Here is a 20,910-nt window from a genome sequence, read left to right as displayed (position 1 = left end):
GATGAACTTCACCTATGGTTTCTATGATTGTACGTTTGAGTGAAACTGACTTCATATAGCCACTAAACATCACCAAAACAACGGTAAAGTCATTGTAAAAATTACACAGAAATTAGTTACTGTAGTGCTAAGAAATGTTCCTGTAGCTCTTGTTTGATATTTTGTATTTAATGCAATAACATATACACATTTTAAGTGTCCAAATGCTTTCCCCCCACCAGATCATAAAGCTCAGAGGCAGATGGGGGAGGCTGTGAGTCTCTGGCTAGAGGGAAGAGCAGTATCTAGAAGTTTCCATCATTGGGTCAGAGTGTACCAACAATACCAGAAAGCTTCCCAGCACAGACAGACACAGCTTTCACACAGGTAAAAACTATATTGGTTTTAAGTAAAAGATAAATAAAACTCATAATAATACTCATACTAGCGCACATAGGCTACACAAAATCCTAAAAACTCAGCTAGATTGTGAAACACTGTGTGAAGACAAACAAAGCGTTTTCTGTTTGAATTTTTTGATAAATGAGCTGTGACTGTTTTTGAATATTGGTAATTAGTATCGGGCTAATATTGGCTAATAATTAGTGATATTTTCATGAGCCATATCAGAGCTGTGGAGAGAAGAGTTCATGGACTGACCCATCTGTACTGGACCTGTTGGAAAAACCAAACTGAAGCATCATTGCTGTATACACAACAAGTAAGTGATCAACATGAATGAACATTGATTATTATGATTGCTTGACAAAATCTGTCTGTTATTGAACTGCCAAGCAACCAGGACCAGCCCTTGCTATAGGCGACACAGGCGGCTGTCTGGGGCCCCAACTTTTAATCACCAAACAGCAAATAACTGACAAAAAAACTATAATTTATTCATGTTGCGAATGGCATATAACATATAATGCAATAAAATGTGATTGCGAGATTCCTAAAAAGTCTGATGTATCATATTTGAATTTTTACATTTGACATAATTTTAACATGATTAAAAAACAAAAACAAAAAAAAACGATGCATTGATAATCAAGTAAATGTAAGTTGCTTCAGATCAGTAGGTGTTCATCTTGAAATATTGCTAAAAATATAAAAATCAGTAAAAAATGGACACGCAAAAGACGTATTTACCGCAACCTGAAGAGGGACGTTTTTAGAATTACTAAAAAGCCTTGCTGCAGTGAGGCTTTGAGAGGGACTAGTGTGTAGATGAGTTTCCCTGTTTGGTGTGATGATATTTAACGTCCCTGACAACTTCTGTAGTCCCATTTAGCCGCTTGTTAGCAACCACATTTTTCAAGCGAAGTAAAAACGTTTTTAAAGCTTTTTGCTGATGTGTTATATCATAGGATAAATGTGAAAATATCTTGAGCTTCTGTTAGTATTTTAGACATTTAACCAAAAACCCATAAAAAAGGTTAAAATGCCAGAAACCGGAGATGCTAAAATGCTAACTCATTAGCAGGGATTTGGCCTAAACATACGCCATCCCTGCAGCATTTTACATTTTAACTTAATGTTGAAAAAAGTGGGCATGTTACTTGTCAACAAACTATGTACAGTGTGCTTAGTTTTAGTGATTTCTTTTTCAGTGCAATTGTCAACGTTTGTAGTGGCTAGTTTTAATATTTTCAGTATTGGTGGGGCCTATTTTCTTGCCCAGGGCCCATAAGCCCCTGCAAGCAACCAGCAAGAACACAAGCCAGCAACAACCAGAGTCTCTTTGTTTTTACTGTATTTTGAGAATATTACCATGACAAAGATTTTTTTTTACTTTATCCTTGTCTTTATGGTGCAGTATGAGCGCTCTGTGCTGCAAAAAGCCTGGCTTACCTGGAGAAAGAGACGCATCAGGAACAGAGTGTCTGCTGATCACTCAGCCAACTTTAACAACATGCTATTGGCCCAGGTAAAGCAGACACAGTCCACAACTCTTTGAAATCTCACCACAAGATAAACAGGGTCACTATACACTTAGTATCTCTAATAGGTCACTGTAATCCGGTCTGTGCTTAATCAACCCAGTGTGCCTATGAATAAACTCATAAACATTGACTTTCACCCTTATCGTTCACACTGTCTTATCAGTGTGTAGCGATGTGGAGCAAAAGTTGAGCTTTTAGATGGAGAAATGGGTCATAGAGACTCAATACAGAGCTTATCATCTAAGGCTCCCTTGAGAAAAAGTAGTGTGTTTAATTGTATTGAATATCCACGAGTAGTGTACTTTAAATCTTAAAAATATATATATTTTTGAGAACTGTACTTGCATATAATTTTTTCTGAAATAAAAGACCACTGAAGTGCCCTTTCATGACTGTTTTGTAACACGCATATGTACACTTTTAAAAAGTGCACTTTAATGTCAAATTAAAGGTCCTTAAAGTACATTTTAAATCGTTGTATTTTAATAATCTTTTTGTCATGCTTCAAAGAAGTACACTTATTTTGATGTTTTGACTAACATACTAAAGCAACATGTAAGTACTTAATTTTAACCATAGTGTGCTGTTCAAAATTACATTTAAAGTTAATTTATTTTAAATGTACTAAATTGCAACTTTAGCATTACAAATGTGTAATTACAAACAAATTTAAATACTTGATATACAAGTTTCAATAGAAATGACATTCAGGTATATTTAAGTTACAATAAATGCTTGTCAATACAGTTGGTAGTACACTTTAACCAAATTTAAAAGGCAATATAAGTATTAAGATGTACTTAAGTCCTACTTTAGTCAAACTTGAGAGTGCTTTAGCCTACTTATTGCATTTAATATAAATTAAAATTGCAAATAACGTGCAATTAAGTGTCCGAAAACATTACATTTAGATCATCCTTAAGTAAATCCTTTAAAAAAGTATATTATTTCCAAAAAGCATGCTAAATATACATAGTAAAAGTATGATATTTTAACTAAAGCAACATTTAGGCCATTAAAATATAATGTGATGCATGGATGCATGGAAACTGGGTGATGAAAAACAAACAAGTAAGACTTGCATAATAACGTGATTAAATTCAGTATTCTGTTAAGTATATCAGTGAAGGGAACACATGGCACACAAATGACACCATTCACTAAGATTAACCCATACAAACAAACAACTCAGATTGATAATAATGTTTTTTTTTTTCCTACTCTGTTTTATTGGAAGGTGTTGCAAATGTGGTGGCAGCGAGCCCATGGATCAGCCTTTGAGCCCTAACCAGTTCTGTTTATTTACAAGCAGAGTATTAAAAGATGGAAACCAGCCAGTGCACATCATAGCAGACTGCAGTAACTCCAGACATCACCACAACACCTCCAAAATAATTCAGTTACAGTTTAATGTGATCATGAACAAGTGGATCTCTGAGCCGTTGTGAGTGAGTGGAGGCGGGGCTCATTTCGATATTCATAGAACTGTGTATACTAAATGATGCAAGGGTGTAGTTACATTCAAGCTATTTTAAGGCATGAATCTTTTTTTTTTTTTTTTTTTAAGGAAAAAACTTTTAAATATGTCATTTTGGTGATCAAAGATATGTTTTAAGGGATAAAATGATTGACTATAGGGGGACTTTAAGTATATACACTACTTCCGGATAACTGAAGTGCATTAAAGGTGTTGTATGTAAGTTTTTGACTGAACTAAAGCAAAAAAAAAAATCCATAATATGTTTGCAGATATTTAGGAAACTGCTGAGTTCACATACTCTTTTCTCTGAAAAAACACATCTACAGCTAGTTATTTTACTTTGAAATGTGCGTTCCCTGTCGGAATGTCTGTTTTTGTTTTGGTCTGTGTGATATCGCACGTTGCCAATTTACCCAATAGTATGTCACCACCAGATTGCCAGTTAGCGGAAAAACACAGCATATTGCAGCCAGCTGGGTCAGAGATCGCAGATTCTACCCGACCTAAAAAGCCTCCGCACCCATCTAAATTTTTCTATGAACAGGAGCATATTAAAACGTGATATCAACTCATCGAACGTTCCGAAACCAGGAAATGAGATAAAGGCCTATCTCACATACTGCACCTTTAAGTACAAAATTAGTTATTCCAATTTAGCAGACTTTAAGTATACCAAAAGTACAATTGCAGGTTATATATATATATATATATATATATATATATATATACATACATATGTAAATGTATTTGTAGTATACTTAGCATAAAATAAATTATGCTATTTACTATACTTTGATCTAAAGCCAAACAGGGTTTTCCCCCCAGAATTATTGTATTATCCACCAAGTCCACATCATCTAAAAGTAACATGACACCTCTCCTTAAAAAAACTGCATGATTGGAGATATTCATCTCTGTAGCACAAACAGTGTGTAAAAAAAGTTAAAATTGGTTTGTTATAGTGACTGCAAGAACCCCTATAGCATATTAGTATCACTCTTTCAGCTACTGTTAGACATTTAAACCATTCTAAAAAAAACTCTGTAATTCATTCAGTGTAAGAGCAGTAGGTGGTGATTCATTCGAACTAAGTGTGACAGTTCACTAAACGTTCTCATTAAAACAGACATTCTGCCTGGTCAGTGCGCTTCACTCTGATATTAGTGTGCTGGTGTTGATAGATATTTCCAGAAGAAACAGAGTTCCCAGAACTTTCACGAGAAGTGCCAGTGGTTCAGAGGGTTCACTTATGTAACGGCCCTATAGTGACTATATAGAATGAGTGTCAGGTTACTGACTCCTCCTCCTCTCCTCATGTGGAAGGAGCACTCAGTGGAAGAACCTAGAGTCTTTCATTGTCTCAGTGCTTTTTAGAAAATGGCACTTAGCTTGCCAAGGTACTGTACTAAACAATTTGTACATACTTCATGTATTTAAATCAAGTATTGATGTAGAATATTTTCATACCTTCTTTGTCCAATACAACTTTTTAAACTTAAAAGGAGTAATCCGTTTCCATGATTACTGGATAATCATAAAAATATAGAGATATTTCAAACCTTTTAAAAGGATAGTTCAAAAAATAAAAAAATAAAATTCTGTCATCATTTACTCACCCAAGTTGTTCTAAACCAGTATGAGTTTCTTTGTTCCGTTGAACACAAAAGAAGATATTTTGACGAATGGGGTTAACCAAAGTTTCTGGTCCCAATCGACTTCCATATCATTTTGATTTTCATACTATAGAAATCAATGCGATCCATCAACTGTTTGGATAACCACATTCTTCAAAATATCTTATTTTGTGCTCAATGGAACAAAGAAACTCAATACAGGTTTAGAACAAATTGAGGGCGAGTACATGATGACAGAATTCTTATTTTTTGGTGAACTAGCCATTGAAATACAAATATAGCTAAAAAAAAAATATTTTTTTTGGGGGGGGGGGGGGGGGTAACACTATTTTATTTTTATTTTTTGTTACACGTTACATTATTAACCCTTTATTTTAAGGTGTCCTTGTTACATTGTATTAAAAGTATTAAAGTATTAACAGTAAATTGTGCATACTGTACTTACAAGCAAATAACTCTAAATCAAATCCTAACCCTAAAGTACGTTCATTAATATTACTCAGTACTTAATTGCATAATTACAATGTAACAAGGACACCTTAAAATAAAAGGTTACACTTTATTTTAAGGTGTTATTGTTACAGTGTAATTATATATTTAAGTATTGTGTAATATTAATTTACTACATTTTAGGGTTACTATAGGGTTATGGTAGGATTATGATTTGGTTGAGGGTTAGTTGCATGTAGTTATGCATAATTTACTGTTATTGCTATGCTAAGTATGTACTGTAACAAGGACACTGTAAAATAAAGTGTTACCAAATAAAGTGTAACCGATATTTGCTTTAGAATTTTTCAGGATTTTATTTACTTTATTATTTTCCATGATATTTACAGGCCTGCAAATCACTTTAAAAATAACCTGATGTTTCCAGGTTTTCTATGAAAGTGGAAAACCTGTTGCAAAACATAACACTGTAATTAGTCATTACTCATGCTTGATTGTTCATTTTAAAATATTAGGAAGTTTTAAAATATTAGAAGGCATATTTTATTGGAAATATGTATTGCAGAATACAAGTGTAACAGCTAGAAAAACTCTTTATCAATGTCAAGAGTGTTTAAAACTTAAAAATGTCTGAATTTGGATACTAGCTTAAAAACACCACAAGGTTTAATGGATTTTTACACGTATACAGAGAAAACGAGACATTCAAAATGCAAACTGCACCAATGAGAAATGCTGAAAATAAAATGCACATAAAAAATGAACGTCTAATAACTATGTTTAAGCAATGACATGCACATGCCTACTCAAGCAAAACTGTGGTTAAGTTCATACTGTTGGCTTCCTTCCAACAACTGTCATGTTTCATCATCTGACTATGAGATAAGACAATGCACGTGGATTTGAATGTGCGCATGCCTTCATGTCTAACATAACATCTGCTGATGGCAGCGCACCCAATCCTTCATCCTCTTCCAAATCTTCACCATTATCAATCATCCCAACAGTGGCATGGACTTTGAGATATAGGTGAACTCCAAAAATAAAACGTGAATCACAGGCAAACAAATCATTCTCAGTGATAATGTCAAACTTGGACAAGTTCGCACAGGGGGAGAAGTGCAAGTTTATTGAGTTTTCTTTTGGCAGCACAGAAGTGATCATACTTCTCAAATGGTAAAAAAAGAAGACCAAATTCACAAATCAATACTGTCACAAACCAATTACTCCACTAGTATCAATTCACACATGACGGTAGAAGACTAAAAGAGGGAATCTCACAAAACCTGTCTGGATTGAGAATAGATTTTTTTTTCTTCATTATATTCATTACAACTATACGGAGACCTGCATATGACAAAGTAGACAAAAATATAGGCCTATATATTGTGGCCTTAAATTAAGAACTCATCCTCTCATTTTAGGAAATCGTGGCCCTACGTTTTAAGTAAATTGTGCGCACGATATAATAATCCGTTCCCTCGTTTTACTAAAATGTGCGCCTGGTATAATAATATGTTCCCTCGATTTAGTAAATTGTGGCCATGTTGTACAAATTTGTTCCCTCGAGTGAACGAATTAGTAAAACATGCTGACACATTAGTAAGTCGTGTGAACGAATTGTACATTCGTGGCCACGATTACACGATACGACATGTACGATATACATTTTTTTTTGTCCACATGTCATATGTAAGGCTCTGTACATTTAAACGTTCACTCCCAATTCTCATTATCGTAATATGACAAAAATTCTATACAATTTCAATTGTAAATTATTTATATATCATGGTTGTAATTGTTTTTGTACTACAGTAATGAACATCAAAAGAATAACTAATTATTATTTAGAGTGAAAATCTGCTTAATTGTCATTGAAAAAATCTTTAGTGATAGTTCACCCAAAAATGAATGATCAGCACTTATGTCATTCGTTCAAAACGCATGACTTTCATTCATCAACAAATTTCAATCTTTTTTTTAATATACTCTTATCGTTTTTGTCCATCCATTGGAAGTTCACGCAACCAAAATATTCAAACTTCAAAAACTACTGTACATAAAGACATCAAAGTTTTAATCTGAGTCTAATGAAGAGGCACAATCGCTTTATATGATGAACAGATTTAACTTAGGCATTTATTTAGGCAAAAACATTGATCAACTTATATACATATAGCACATCAAATTTGGTCAATGGCCATACTTCATGCATGAGAACAAACCTCATTGTTTTGCTGAAGATCAAATGTGCTTGCTTGACATGTACGAACAAACTTCACTGGTTTCCGTGTATCAAACATACATATTTGAGCTTCAGTTGACCATATTTGATGTGTGCTCAGTGTATGCATGTTGATCAAATGCTTGAAAATTATGGTTGCTTGGACTTTTAATGGATGGACAAAAATGATGAGGGAAATGAAGATAAGCTAAAATCTTATGGTTGGGTTTTTTTGGGATTAGTTTTTTCTCTTGAATTCAGAGAGAAAAATGACTTGTTTGACATAGGATCCACCTATAAAGTCTAAGTGAAATACCGTAGTGAAATACCGTAGCCAAATACTGTATTTGTGTCCACACATTTGACCTGACTTACAACAGTTCATTTCATATATTGAACATATGCAGTATCCAAAACAATTTATAAATAGTTAAAAATATAAGAAAATGGCACTCAAAACAGCCAACTAGTCCCTTTAAAGATTAAGGCAAATCATCTTGTGTAGTGCTACATTTGCAAAAAAAAAATGTCCTATGTATTGACTGTGATGACAAAAAATACTGTGTCATTACAGTAAAGTACTCTGTGTGTGCGTTGTGAGGTCTTTGGATCAGATAGCAGCGCATGCAGACTTTTTGAGTTCTGTGGTGCTACAAATCACTTCCCTCGTCCTGAGTTACTTGAGGGGAGTCCAGAAGCACAAACATGTCTTCAATCACTTGCCACAGGCAGCTGTCTAGCGGGAAGTCGTTGTCCACGAGGTTGACGAGGTAATAGTTGTCGTGGATGTACTTAATGATCATGCGTGAGGGCGATTCGTCCTCGTACAACTTCGCCCATTGTTCGATCCACAGTGCGAAAGCCTCGTCCTGCGGGAATAGAAAAAATTGAGCTTGGTTCTAGTCTATTTTATCTTTTACTACAGCACATAATCACTCTTATCATTGAGACAATAACAGTGAGTGTGCCTGTAAGCGTGCCAAGGTTGTCTAAACTGGGACAGTGTGAGAATGTAAGGTCAATGAGGGTTTCGGAAGCGTAACATGGATGAGCAAGCCGATTAAACACCTCATTTAGGACATCGGTTTGAAAACAAAGTGAAATTTGCATTGTTAGGTGGTTGCTAGGGTGTTCAAGATGATTACTAGGTCGATGAATCATCACCTTCCAAAACATAAAGCTGACTGGATCCACCACGGTGGGCTGAACGATCTCTCTGCCTGGGAATATCCCCCATGTCACAGCGTTGGGCTGCATGTCAGGGGCATTTGTGATATTCCTACCCTAAAAAGAGGAGAAAACATTTCAAATTGTCAATATTAAAACCTGGAGATTATTTAATGTAATCTGGTTCTTGTAGGGGTACAGGTGTTTTACCTGAACGTTGACAATATGGTAGTTCACACGAGGTTCATATTTCTTCAGCACTTGCAGAAGTGCAGTAACATTTTCACTTGATGTGAAAAACTCCAAATATGCCTGTTGATTTCAAGAGGTAAAAATAAACACGCTGAAAGAACTATTTCCAAAAGTCAGCCAATTCCAAAAGCACCTAAAATAAAATGAAAACCCAAAATAAACCCACAAATCACCAAGTGCAAAGTTCCCACAGTATTACAAGCATAACTAGACCTGGTAAATTATGAATTTGTACTTGGAATATATTTAATTGATTTTACTTTGATATTTACTGTTATCATTTTAATTTTATTTACAGGTTTAGTAATTTTGTTGTGTTTTTATCTATTTTTTAATATGCATAACTTTTATCAAGGTTTAATTAATTATGATATTTTTAGGGCTGTCAATGTTAACGCGTAAATGCATGCGATTAATTCAAAATCCTTATCACATTTAAATAATTTAGCGCAAATAACGCAAATAGATTAATGAAGCACGGTGAATTACGTCCTTAACGTAATTTATGTCACGCAGTTAGATGATCTTGGAAGTCTGGAGTTTATCAAACTGAGCATCTACAATGGTGCAAGCACCTGTAACCCTGGTGGGGGGAAATTTCTATACCAACCTCTTAACCCGACTTCGCTTCTCTGTTTGAAATCAGATCATTTTAAGCTGCTAATCTCCGGGAAAGTTTTCAGTCCAATAACCCAGTTAAGCGAATAAATACAAACAATCAGTCCAAAACAGCGCTAATACAAAGAAAACCAGACTTAAGGCTGATTTATACTTCTGCGTCAGACCTATGCCGGAGCCTCTACGCTATAGACCATGCGTTGGTTTTCATTTATACTTCATTTATCCAACAACCTCCACCAGCAGCTGAGCGATCCCGTGGCTCTGCCTCCGGACTCTGATCATCTCGGACCCGTCAACCTGGTGGCTCCTCCCACCTTCGGCTCCACCAGACCCCCTCGGCCTCTCGACTCAACCGGGTTGCCTCGTCCCAGTGGCTCCCCCTTGGTCAGTCGTCACACCACCTTCGCCATGGACTTGAGGATCTCCGTTCCTGCACCCCTATGGCTGCAGCGGCTGCTCCTTCCCTTCGGACTTGCTTTGGTCCGCGGTCACACGGCATTGTCTCAGTCCTCAGGTACTCTGGCTTCTCCTCCGACGGTCATCGCCACAACTTCGCCTAGGCCTCCAATGCCAGTGATGTCACTCTGTTATATTGGCTCTCTATCTATGCCCTGGGATCCATTGGCTCCGCCACCGTTGGTCGTTCCCCAGATGTCAAAAGTCATATGACCTCGTCTGCACCGTGGGCTGTCGTCACTACCAGGCTCTGGGTCCGCGCCATCGGCCGTCCACCACCGACGCTGCCAGGGTATTGTCGTCTTCCCATCCAGCGACGCCTCCTGTCCCCACACCTTCGTCCACCTCCAAAACCCCCTCCATTCCTGCCTCACCTCATCTGCTTTCACAGAGCTTTCACACGCCTTGTCGGAGGGGGGTGTACTGTCACTGTTATGTTAAGTTAATTTCAGTTTTCATGGACTTTTTCATTTGTCAGATGTGTTCCATTGTTTAGATTCCCGCCACTCTTTAGTTTCTATGGTTGTTGTTATTAGTTCAGCTGTGTTACCTTTATTAAGTTCCTATGTGTTCCCTTTGAGTTGGTCCGGTCAAGTTTCGGTTAAGTGTGTGTGTCTCCTGCTACCTGTTTGAATTTGTATATTAAACCTTGTATTGGAACTTTATTCATCTTCGTCTTCATCAGTCTGCCGACGCACACGCGTTACACACAAGTCACACAGACTACATTTATGGTATTTTTTTCGACCTCAACAAATCTATTACCTTTTCCCCTTTCATTTTATGGAAAAGAGCAGTTAGCTCATTCTTGAAAATATCTTATTTTACATTCCACACTGTTAAATAGTGTTTTGCTGACCTTTTGAAAGACGTATCCCCCTGGAGGGCCCCAGCCTACAATGGGGTCGGATGAGGCTTTACCGTTAATGTTGGGTTGAGAGTTAATGGTGAGAACACCCCTGCGGTTCACCTTCTCCAACTCATCCTTCAACAGGTTGGTCTCTGGAGCCAGAGGGTCGTCGTTCCACGGCAGACACATGATCTACAAAAAACATTAAGATATTAATCTTACATGCAATATTGTAGTAGTATTTATTTATAACTTGCAGCATATTTAGGACACATACATAACTCAATTGATGACATGAGTGGGCACTATGAACAAAATCTTACATCACAGAAACTGTAAATCAGTCAGTTCAGACATTTTTTGTGTTGGTATTTCAACAAAAAAAGTGATTTATACATTAAGAAACTATATGGAAATGCCTCATTTTTGACCACAAACCAAAGTCTGGTTAGTGCAAAAACAGCTGCTTCACATTGTGTAAAACAAAATCTAAAATTATAAAACAGATTTTCTGTCTGTAGCTTTGTTTGCTGATAAGTACTTGTTGAATTCTATATTCATAAGAAAAGTGTGCCTAGTTGTGATGATATTTGGCAACCACAAACAATTAAATTTCCTTTGTGTCGTTCCAATCAATAACAAGTTCTTGCTCATCTTGACTTGTTCAGAACACACTGTGCTCTGCATTTGTGTACTACTCTGTGTTCCTTCACATAAACCAGTCATACCCACACAAATACATCTACCACAGTATAGCAGAACTCTACTGGTACTTTTACCATCATGCTGCCCAGCTGTACATGGTTGTATACTGATCCTGGCTGTACCACTCTACCTTGTGTCCATTGCAATTGGTTTGCCCCGTGATGTAGTTGGTGAAGACTTCATAAACACTCTCCTCGCTCATTAGTTCCTCACCCCACATCTGCAGAAGGGCCTCTTTAGGAGACTTACTCTTCAGGTAGAACAGGTAGTAGTCTGTCAGCTCGCCAAAGGCTGGTGAGGAGGAGTTACCCCTGATGGAGAAACATTTTTGGTCTTTACATCTTGAACGATCCACATAAAGCCCAGAAATGAGGGAGGAAACATTTTATGTACCATCTTCCGTTGGGGAAATCATCCCAGTCCTGTGTTCTGTAGATGTAGCTTTTGGGTCGGGAAGCCCAGAATATTGGCCTGACGTCTTCTTCCTTACGCTTTGGATGGGCGCTGATGGCCCAGGGCAGAGGTCGCCTAAAGTTCACATAATATCAATGTAAATAGGTGAACCTCATAAAAACAGTCAGAAATATGTCTTTATTTTACCCTCAAATTAAAGAAAAGAATAAGAAATGATATATAGTATATGAGTCTCTTTACATTGAGTCTCATCTAAAGTGAAGGTTTTTTTTTTGTCCTAACCAGTGCCGGCAATACACTACAATTCTATGTGAATGTGTACATTTTTCTTCCTTGAATCATGATTTTTTTTTTGGTTTCAAACAGCGATCACGATCCTCCCATGATTCTGTACTGACAACTAAACAAAATAACATGTAATTTACTCTAAAAAATATTAATTGCTGCAGTTTATTTAAAATGTTTAATGAATCTGAATGAATTATTTAAAAAAAAAAGTTGGGTTTGAATGAATGATTCATTGACTCATAAGTACATCACTTTCATTACTCATTGAATCAGCATTTTTGGAACTAATTCTTGAATGAATGATTCAAAGACAAATCACAATGTAATCAACATAATCGTTATTTGAAGCGCCATGTTGCTTTCAAAGGGTGATTGACTCTATTTTGATTGCTTCAGTAGACATCAGTGTTTATATCCGAAGTTCCGAACTATAAACTTTTATCCCATTTCTTCTGTTATAATATGAATATTTGTAGCATAGAAATAACAATACTGTGTGGTTGAAAAGGACTGTTTGTGAAGCTGTTTCACACATGACAACTGCTTTCTCTGGGTCAGCGGCAGCGGCGATGCAGATTTGATTGTTCCTGTGTGATTTTATCAAAGGTTTAATACACACAGGCAAATTGTTGACATTAAGGAATGAGATTGCATGGGTGTTTGAATCGAGATTGCATTCTTTTAGTAATTAATCGTTCAGATCTATGCCAAATACAGTTTAACTTCCAGGAAAAAATGACTATGCATAATGCAGGACTTTTTATTATAAGCAAACCGTCATACACTGGGACTCTTATCTTGAAATGCCTATTCTTTACTACTTTTAGCTGCTCTTTCAAAAAGATTTAGATAGAATATGCAATCTACGTAAAGCAAACGCTTTGCATAAATGTGCAGTATTTATTGATTGAGAACTGCTGTAAAACCAAAAGCCTGTAGAACGTGAAACAGTGCTGCATTTTACTATGAACATGCAGCACTCATATTTATTTAATTAAATAATGCCTTTTGAAGTTTAATAATCCCATCAGGCCTTATCACAATTCCCGTCCCCATATAAGACCTAAAATTATACTTTTGTATATATTTATACCATATATATATATAAATATACCATTTAAGATATTTAAGACTTTTTATGGCCTTGAATATGATTAAACTGGACCCTGATTACACCTGCTGCTGTTTTATAAAATCAATACAGCACTCAAGTCCATCACAATCACCTGAGAGCCATTATTACCTTCAGCATTTGCTGTACTATCACCAAAACACAACTGGTTGAAGTGAATGAAAAAAAAGGGGGGAAAAAAGCAGTTTCTCAGAATTAAAGTACATTTCAAAGCCACTCACCGTGGATCCTCTACCCATAAGCCCAGCTGTCTGAGCACTTCCATGGTGGCCACCTCTCTGTTGAGTGTGTAAAAGTGCAGTCCTGGGACCTCTCCACTGGCCAGCAGAACCTTACACATCTCCACCGCCTGCTGGATGCCATAGTTCCGAATGGCGGCGTCGTTTTCTTTAATGGGCTCAATCACCTGCTTGATCTCCTCTGGCACTTCAAGTTTGGAGAGTTTGACCAGCTGACGGAGTGAGTGATAACCCTGTGCAAACAACGGACATTCCGGTTTTAAAGAATGCACAAAAAAGCACAATAAAAGTCCATACACTGAAATACTGAAATCTAAGATTTTATACCCTCCACAACATTTTATTGAAATCTGGTGATGTGACGAGTCCGAATAATCATATGCATAAATGTAAAAATGGACTTTTCAACTCTTTTCTAGTTGCATTAGGCTGGATTGTATGTCTATTGTTCATTTTCAGATTATTCTCTTAACAAAAGTTAACAATTAACAAAAGTCTCTTATAGGAATCATTAAACAGAAAACTACAGAAAACTGCTTAACTACATTTTACTGCTGAAGCTGCTACGACAGAGTACAAGTCAGAGCTCTCCAATAATTCAGAGTTTACGATTTGTGATTACAAGTAACTTGACCATTTTTTCCGTTCAGTAATTCTGACATGGCATGAACACACCTCAACAGAAGAATGAATAAATGACAAATTAGATTTTTAAGAGTCAAATGAGCTAGGTGAAGTACTTTAAAACATACAGAAAACATTACACAGTGGTGCTGCTGGCCTGATAACTTTTTTTTTTATTGTACAAAAATGTGGTACAATACATACATGACTCACATCATTGCATAAATAAAATTGGTCTTTTGCAATGATATGGCATCATATGGCAGTTTATGCAGCAGTGTTTGGCTGATAAGAGAATTGGATGACTTCCACATCATCAAGGTGCAGTGATTGGTCTGTTTATGTGTGTTATGTACCTGAATAGGGAAGATTCCTGGGAGAATGGGGCAGGTGATGCCAATGGCCCGACAGTCTTTGGTAAATTTCAGGAAAGTTTCTGCCCTGAAAAAAAGCTGGGTGACGATGAAGTGTGCACCAGCATCAACCTTCTCCTTCAAGTGCCTGAGGTCATCTTCATAGCTCTCAGCCTCTGGGTGACCCGTGGGGTAACCTATCATTACATTTGAGAGGGGTTTGAGCTGGTGAATGTTAGAGTTCCATGCGAAAATCACAATGTACAAATGTACACAACTAGAACCAGAAATCTAGAAACTTGCTGCCAAAATACCATGTGTTGTTGTGTTGTTGTAAAGTATTCTGAGTGGTTGCTAGGTGGTTACTGGGTCAGGACCCAACTTCAATGTAAGCATGTGGCACTTTATCGTCCACCAGGAGAAAATCTGTGAACAATGGTAATTTGCCAAAGCAAACACCATTAATTGCTTGTCTGTCTAAAGCTCACCTGCAACACAGATATCAAAATAGTCATCGAATTCACAGCGAATGTGCTTGACCAGATCTGTGGCATAGTTGAAACCTCCATCTTCCTCCACCCAATCTTCCCCAATAGGATCTGCAAAAGAAGACAATTCGGGTCAAATCGGGTTCACTCTACCGAACATCCAAAACAATGCTGTGTGCGGGGCTAAATGTGCTCGCTGTATGTGTGTAGCCTACATATGATACTATTTTGACCAGCTGAGAACTAATGAAAAACGTATAAAATGTGTAAAGGAGACAAAACAGCGACAGGAATCCCTCCGTCACACACAAACGAAGATCTTCTGCGAGGAGACGTGGTTCTGATGCCTGTACCGAACTGTGATGAGCTACATCCAGACAGCAGTCTTGGTCCGCTGGTTTGGTGCACAACAGTATTCGGATGTCAGCGTTCACACTTATTCAAGTGAACTCCGCAAACAAAGCAATCGCACCAGGGTTCGTTTTAATCTGAAAAAAATACCTAATTTTGGCCAAATTCTACAGCAGTACTGCATGTATCCTTCATTGGGAAGGCAAACCCAGGATCACAGACAACCACAGTAAAAATAAAATAATCCAAGATGGCAGATGGACTAGAGAGAAAAGATTATTATAAGCTATATACTTAAATCTCCTTCAATACTGAAAAGTTCAGAAGTTTAAACATAGTTAGAAGTTCAATTTAATAAAAAATTGTCTATTTTACCAAATATCGTACATACATTACAGTAAAACTGCTGCTGCCTTTCAAAAGTAAATTAAGTCAGTCACTTATGAGGATTCGTAACAGTTACGATGCTACTTTAGAGAGCAGTTGAATATGTAGACAACATGACCTTTAACTAGGTTTTGAAATTTTCTTTTTTTGGGGGGTGGAATATGGCACATCAAAATGTGTTGTTTGAACCTATAAGTAACTCATAGATTTCAAATGAGTCAGTGTTCATACCTCCTCTGAGGGCCATGATATTCTTTAGGCCTAGCCGCTTGGCTTTATTTAAATGGGCTGATATTTTCTCTTTCGTCTGATTACAGCATGTCAAATGCAGGACACTCTCCAGGCCGCAATAATTGACTGCTGTGCTTGCTATCATCATGGAAGACGTTTCTTTATCTGAGCCCGGATCTCCAGCGGGATGCCAAGTGATGTCAATGAAGAGAGGACCTCCAGAACCCATTCGGTCAAATCTAACACACAAAGAACAGAAATATAAGAAATATAATGATAATTTGGAAGGAAAATATGATTGATTTTCAAATGTGTCACAATGGTATATATATATGTCCATATACAATGATATATATGTGGACATGTTTTTTTTTTTTTTGGGAGATTCACCCAATTACAAAAACATAAAAAGTAGATCAGCATTTTTTTGCTTTCCTACCTAGAGATAAGATTGACTGCTCCAGATGTTGTGCGTGGTGGGAAGAACTCTAGTGAGAACCAGTGGTCCCCAGACTCGATCCGCCGTTTCATCTTGTCCCGCAGCCGGTCAGTGCGGTCGGCGTCCAGTACAGGGGTCGAGCACCTGGAGCTCTCTTTGGAGCTCTCTCCACTGTTACTGGCCCCGCTAGAGTCGCTCTTAGAGGACTGCCAACCTATGTCAGCTCTTTGGTTCACCATGTTTCCTGTACCAAGTGTTCATATGTTCATACATCACCCCAAAAAAACAGAAAACATGATCACTTTGAGCTAGGTTGACTTTTTTTTTTTAAATCGCAAACAAACTACATTGATGACACTGACTATGTTCAGAATGGAATACTAGCTGCACAAAATTACTGTATTCTACTAATTAAAAAAAATAATAAGTGAAATGGTATTCACTATCGTATAAAAAAAACTTTAAACTGTATTATCATCCTGCAAATAAAAAAAAAAATATTTAGTATTTTTTTATTATTATTACATTTTGTAAAAATGTCTTAACATTCGGCAGTCCGATCATATGAGTCAAGAGAGATGTGTAAAAAATTGCATAATGACTTCACAGTGGAAATGAAAAGTCGGGCCCATTATTGTGGGATATACAGTATTCTATGTATTCATTTGCATACACTGTTCTTATACTGTGCACATGACTCTTGAAATCTTTAAATTGTGTAAAATTATGTAACATTATTTCAGTAACATACGTAGTTGAAGAGATAAAAAGCACATTATCATTATAATGTAAACTTTTGATTTAAAGTTTACTACTCAAACATTTATTATTGACAGCTAAAATACTTAGTTCAATATGAAGGTGTTATACGTTACGTTCAATGTCTTTCTCAAATATGTATGGCATATACGAGTCATACAAAATGACAGCAGGCAGATTTGTAGTAATTGCTCACGATCTCTCCTTTATCATAAACATGAATGGTTAGCAGTAACGTTACGTGAAGTTTGATAAAAAATTATGATGATCCTTAGCTAACTTAAATTAATTATGTTTTGCCCATAACAACGGGTCTCATTTGACATAATAATAAAGACATGCTAATGTAAAAAGTTGCGTTTCAAGGCATGATTTTAAAGCAGGCAATCAATGCAAGCAACAAACAGCGTTTTATATGACATAACTCATTTAAGAAATTATTTGTGCATCTTTTGGTATTGTCCATTGTGCAAGAGGGTGGTCTGGACATGCGGGTCCGCGCGACTGCAGCCTATAAATACCTAATACCTAACCGAAAGCGTAACAGTCATGCCAGCGCTGTAATCGTGTAAAGAAGTCTTTGCTTCATTACCTTCAACCTTTTCCCGATCCCCTAGGAGTTATGAGAGGCTAGTACAGTTCCAGTGCTCTGGCTCAATAGCGTGTGCGAACACAGCATGGACGACAAGAGGATGGTGTTATGGTACACCACGCCCATTTCATACGAGTCACGCCCACCTCCATCCATAGGATCGTCCTAATTGGCTGCAGGGTCTGTCATAGGCAGATACGCACACGCCCACACAGAAAAAAAGAAAAGAAAAGTCAAAAGTCAACCTATTTATTCAAACTGTTCTTTATTCTTTTAAGTCTTTTGTTTTATTTGCTGCGTAGCTGGTGCGCGCTTGAATAAAAAAACGATTGAATCCAGCTTGTCTGCGTTACAGCTACGCAGCTGGTGCGCGCTTGAATGCCTCAGCTCTCGTGTGATGGTCATGTGATCAGGTGCGCTCTAGTAGCGGTGTGTTGCTGAAGATGGCGTGCTGTGGAGGCTGTTTGTGTTGTCACTGCTGCTGCAATGAAGGCGACATAAGAACACCAGAGGAGCTGGTATGAGTTAATTTATGTGCATTATCTGTTTCATAAAGCAAAGCGCCTTGTTGAATGTTATGCGCGTCCTTTCTAATACGTAAAATGATGCTTCATCTGTTATTCTCCACCCACATTCACTGTAAACAGCACCATGTAAATCAAGTGTACACTAACAATGAGTTTAGCAATCAAACTGAGTGTACTGAGAGCAGTAAATTAATTCATATGCATTATCACTGAACGTGAAAGTGTAACTGTTTCTGAATTTAGTGTGCTCCCTATCTAGACTACATTGTTGGGCATATTTGGCCAGTGCAGCAGTTTTGGATAAAATGTCATTAGGGCATCATGTCATTTGGACGTCATGTAATTTGGGAATTATATCATTATATCACCAAAATATTATCTAGATAGGCAGCTCATCAGGTTATGGACACAACTTGTAATTCTTGATTTTTTGATGATAAACCTGATTTAATAATTATTTTAATTAGTTTCTTATTGTTGTGAAGACGTAGAGATGGTAGACAAATCTTCTGCTTCAGTCATTATTCTAGGTATAATAAAATGAAATGTCAGAAATGTACTGAGAAAGAGTCCCTCCATTGTTTCGAGTCGTCACATGCCATCTGTTCATTATGAAGACTGAGATCATCCCAGTCTGGGAAACCTTAGAACCACCAAAAGGAAACCATCAGATTGGGAGATTTACTTTATAAAGCATCTGATCTCATTTTCTGAATGTGTTCATCTGATTGTATAATTTTATGCTGGCTTTTGCTTGTTAGACAATACTGGGTGAAACCAGAGAAGATGATGATGATGAAATATTGCCAAGAAAAGACTATGAGGTCAGTGAATAATGGACATAAAGTAATTCTAAGACTTGAAACATACTTGATATTTTGTCTTTACCTGTAATGTTTGAACAATATGAATACTGCAATGTTATGTCTTCATTAATATTTGACTCTTCAGAGTTTGGATTATGACCGATGTATAAATGAGCCATTCTTGGAGGTTTTAGAGGGGTTGGATAATAAGGTAAAATGTGTTATGTCATCATTTATCACATTCGATGATGTCAAGTCCTTGTTTACCAAGCTAATTATCTCATTTCTCTTACAGAAAGCCAGAAAGTATGAAGCGATAAAGTGGATTTTGGTCTTTGCAATTGGAGTATCAACAGGCCTGGTATGTTTCGGGGTGGTTTATGTATCTAAAATAATTGGTGCAAGCTGTTTTTATACTGTCTTGATATTTCTACTATAGAGTTTGAAACTTATAGAGGATAGTAGATCCTGTGGGAGTAGAATATGCAATATAAAATGATAACTACAATATAAAATGAGAACTAATGTCTTTGTTGTGGTCAGTAGTTGGTTTATGATATTAGTATTGGTTATCTGTAACTTTATGTTGTTTTTATATTTAGTGCATACAAATACAAATATATTTAAACTGATGAATGTGCCCAGCAGGGGCCGGTTGCATAAATTGCTAAGACTAGTCTTACAAGACCATTAAGATTCTTCTGTTACACTTTATTTTAAGGTGACTTTCTAGTTACACGTGTACTTACTATAGTAATAACAGTAAGTTATGCATAATTACAGTTAAACCAAATCCTAACCATAACTCTGTAGTAAGTACACATACTTATTTGAGTAAGTACAATGTAACTAAGTCACCTTAAAATAAAGTGTAACTGATTTTTTTTAACTGAAATATTTGACATTTCATCTAAGTACAGGTTTTATGGTTATAAAAAAAAAATTGTGATTTTTCTCTTTTTTCAGACTGGCCTGTTTGTGGATTTCTTTGTGCGGCTCTTCACTCAGCTAAAGTTCAGCTTGGTTGGACAATGTATCTTTTCTGCTCAATGCTGCTTTGTGTTTTGGCTTGCAATTTTGCACTATTTGCTGATTGGAGTCCTTGACGTGTTGTTTAGCTGTGGAGGATTGCAGTGAGAATGGCTGTTTAGCTCTCTCATTACTGGAGCTGCTGGCTCTCAATATGATGTTCATTTTCATCTCCAGTGTTCTGGTGCTCATTGAGGTAAGAACATCTGAATATACATTAAAGTTAGGGTAGGGAATTTCAGAGAGGCTAGCAATAGCAGCCTAGCTTTGAAAGCATGAGATCCTACCCTCCCTTCACAGGGCTTTCCAAAGCCACGTCTCCTTCAAAGCACATGAACACGCACAGCAGAGTCTACAAAGCATCCCAGGATGAAAGACTGCCTTAAATTACTCCTTAACTTGATAATGTTGACATAGAAACGCATAAATCTGAGTCTGTCTGCAACTCTGCATAACATGAAACGTGCTAATGATGTGTGATGTCTGAGCG

At 36.9% G+C, this 20,910-nt stretch overlaps 3 protein-coding genes across 4 annotated transcripts in view; 2 read left to right on the top strand and 1 right to left on the bottom strand.

The window, feature by feature from the left end:
* The window catches only part of LOC311065674 (uncharacterized protein), a 39,957-nt gene extending 28,903 nt beyond the window's left edge, over positions 1 to 11,054 (top strand). The window contains exons 22-25 of the mRNA XM_084086342.1: positions 222 to 366; positions 610 to 700; positions 1,796 to 1,906; positions 9,991 to 11,054. Coding sequence (XP_083942468.1) covers positions 222 to 366; positions 610 to 700; positions 1,796 to 1,906; positions 9,991 to 10,419 — 776 coding nt within the window. The 3' untranslated portion in view covers positions 10,420 to 11,054. The remainder of the gene's footprint in view (positions 1 to 221; positions 367 to 609; positions 701 to 1,795; positions 1,907 to 9,990) is intronic.
* On the bottom strand, positions 6,593 to 18,160 carry mthfr (methylenetetrahydrofolate reductase (NAD(P)H)). Its single transcript, XM_084086343.1, has 12 exons — positions 18,059 to 18,160; positions 16,708 to 16,951; positions 16,269 to 16,507; positions 15,300 to 15,410; positions 14,815 to 15,008; positions 13,817 to 14,067; positions 12,155 to 12,289; positions 11,892 to 12,072; positions 11,066 to 11,248; positions 9,088 to 9,189; positions 8,875 to 8,994; positions 6,593 to 8,579 (listed from the first exon to the last, which is right to left on the bottom strand). The coding sequence occupies exons 2-12, from the start codon at positions 16,944 to 16,946 to the stop codon at positions 8,361 to 8,363; spliced, it is 1,974 nt and encodes a 657-aa protein (XP_083942469.1). The 5' UTR covers positions 16,947 to 16,951; positions 18,059 to 18,160; the 3' UTR covers positions 6,593 to 8,360.
* Positions 18,161 to 18,439: 279 nt separating this feature from the next.
* The window catches only part of clcn6 (chloride channel 6), a 29,414-nt gene continuing 26,943 nt past the window's right edge, over positions 18,440 to 20,910 (top strand). For both annotated transcript variants that reach the window (XM_084138538.1, XM_084138537.1), the window contains exons 1-6: positions 18,440 to 18,576; positions 19,347 to 19,409; positions 19,537 to 19,602; positions 19,687 to 19,752; positions 20,358 to 20,424; positions 20,510 to 20,616. In XM_084138538.1, the coding sequence (XP_083994664.1) occupies positions 18,502 to 18,576; positions 19,347 to 19,409; positions 19,537 to 19,602; positions 19,687 to 19,752; positions 20,358 to 20,424; positions 20,510 to 20,616 (444 nt within the window). In that variant the 5' untranslated portion in view covers positions 18,440 to 18,501. The remainder of the gene's footprint in view (positions 18,577 to 19,346; positions 19,410 to 19,536; positions 19,603 to 19,686; positions 19,753 to 20,357; positions 20,425 to 20,509; positions 20,617 to 20,910) is intronic.

This window comes from Abramis brama (assembly GCF_963993115.1).
Source record: "Abramis brama genome assembly, chromosome: 16".
NCBI classification, from domain to species: Eukaryota; Metazoa; Chordata; class Actinopteri; order Cypriniformes; family Leuciscidae; genus Abramis; species Abramis brama.
This window is presented reverse-complemented; position numbering and strand designations above follow the sequence as displayed.

Excerpts from the sequence above, each read along its gene's own strand:
- mthfr (XM_084086343.1), bottom strand. The coding sequence starts at position 16,946 with ATGGTGAACCAAAGAGCTGACATAGGTTGGCAGTCCTCTAAGAGCGAC. Across the intron at positions 16,508-16,707 it reads GCAGTCAATCTTATCTCTAG|ATTTGACCGAATGGGTTCTG; the intron begins GTAGGAAAGCAA and ends TTTGTGTGTTAG. Across the intron at positions 12,073-12,154 it reads GATTTCCCCAACGGAAGATG|GGGTAACTCCTCCTCACCAG; the intron begins GTACATAAAATG and ends TTTCTCCATCAG.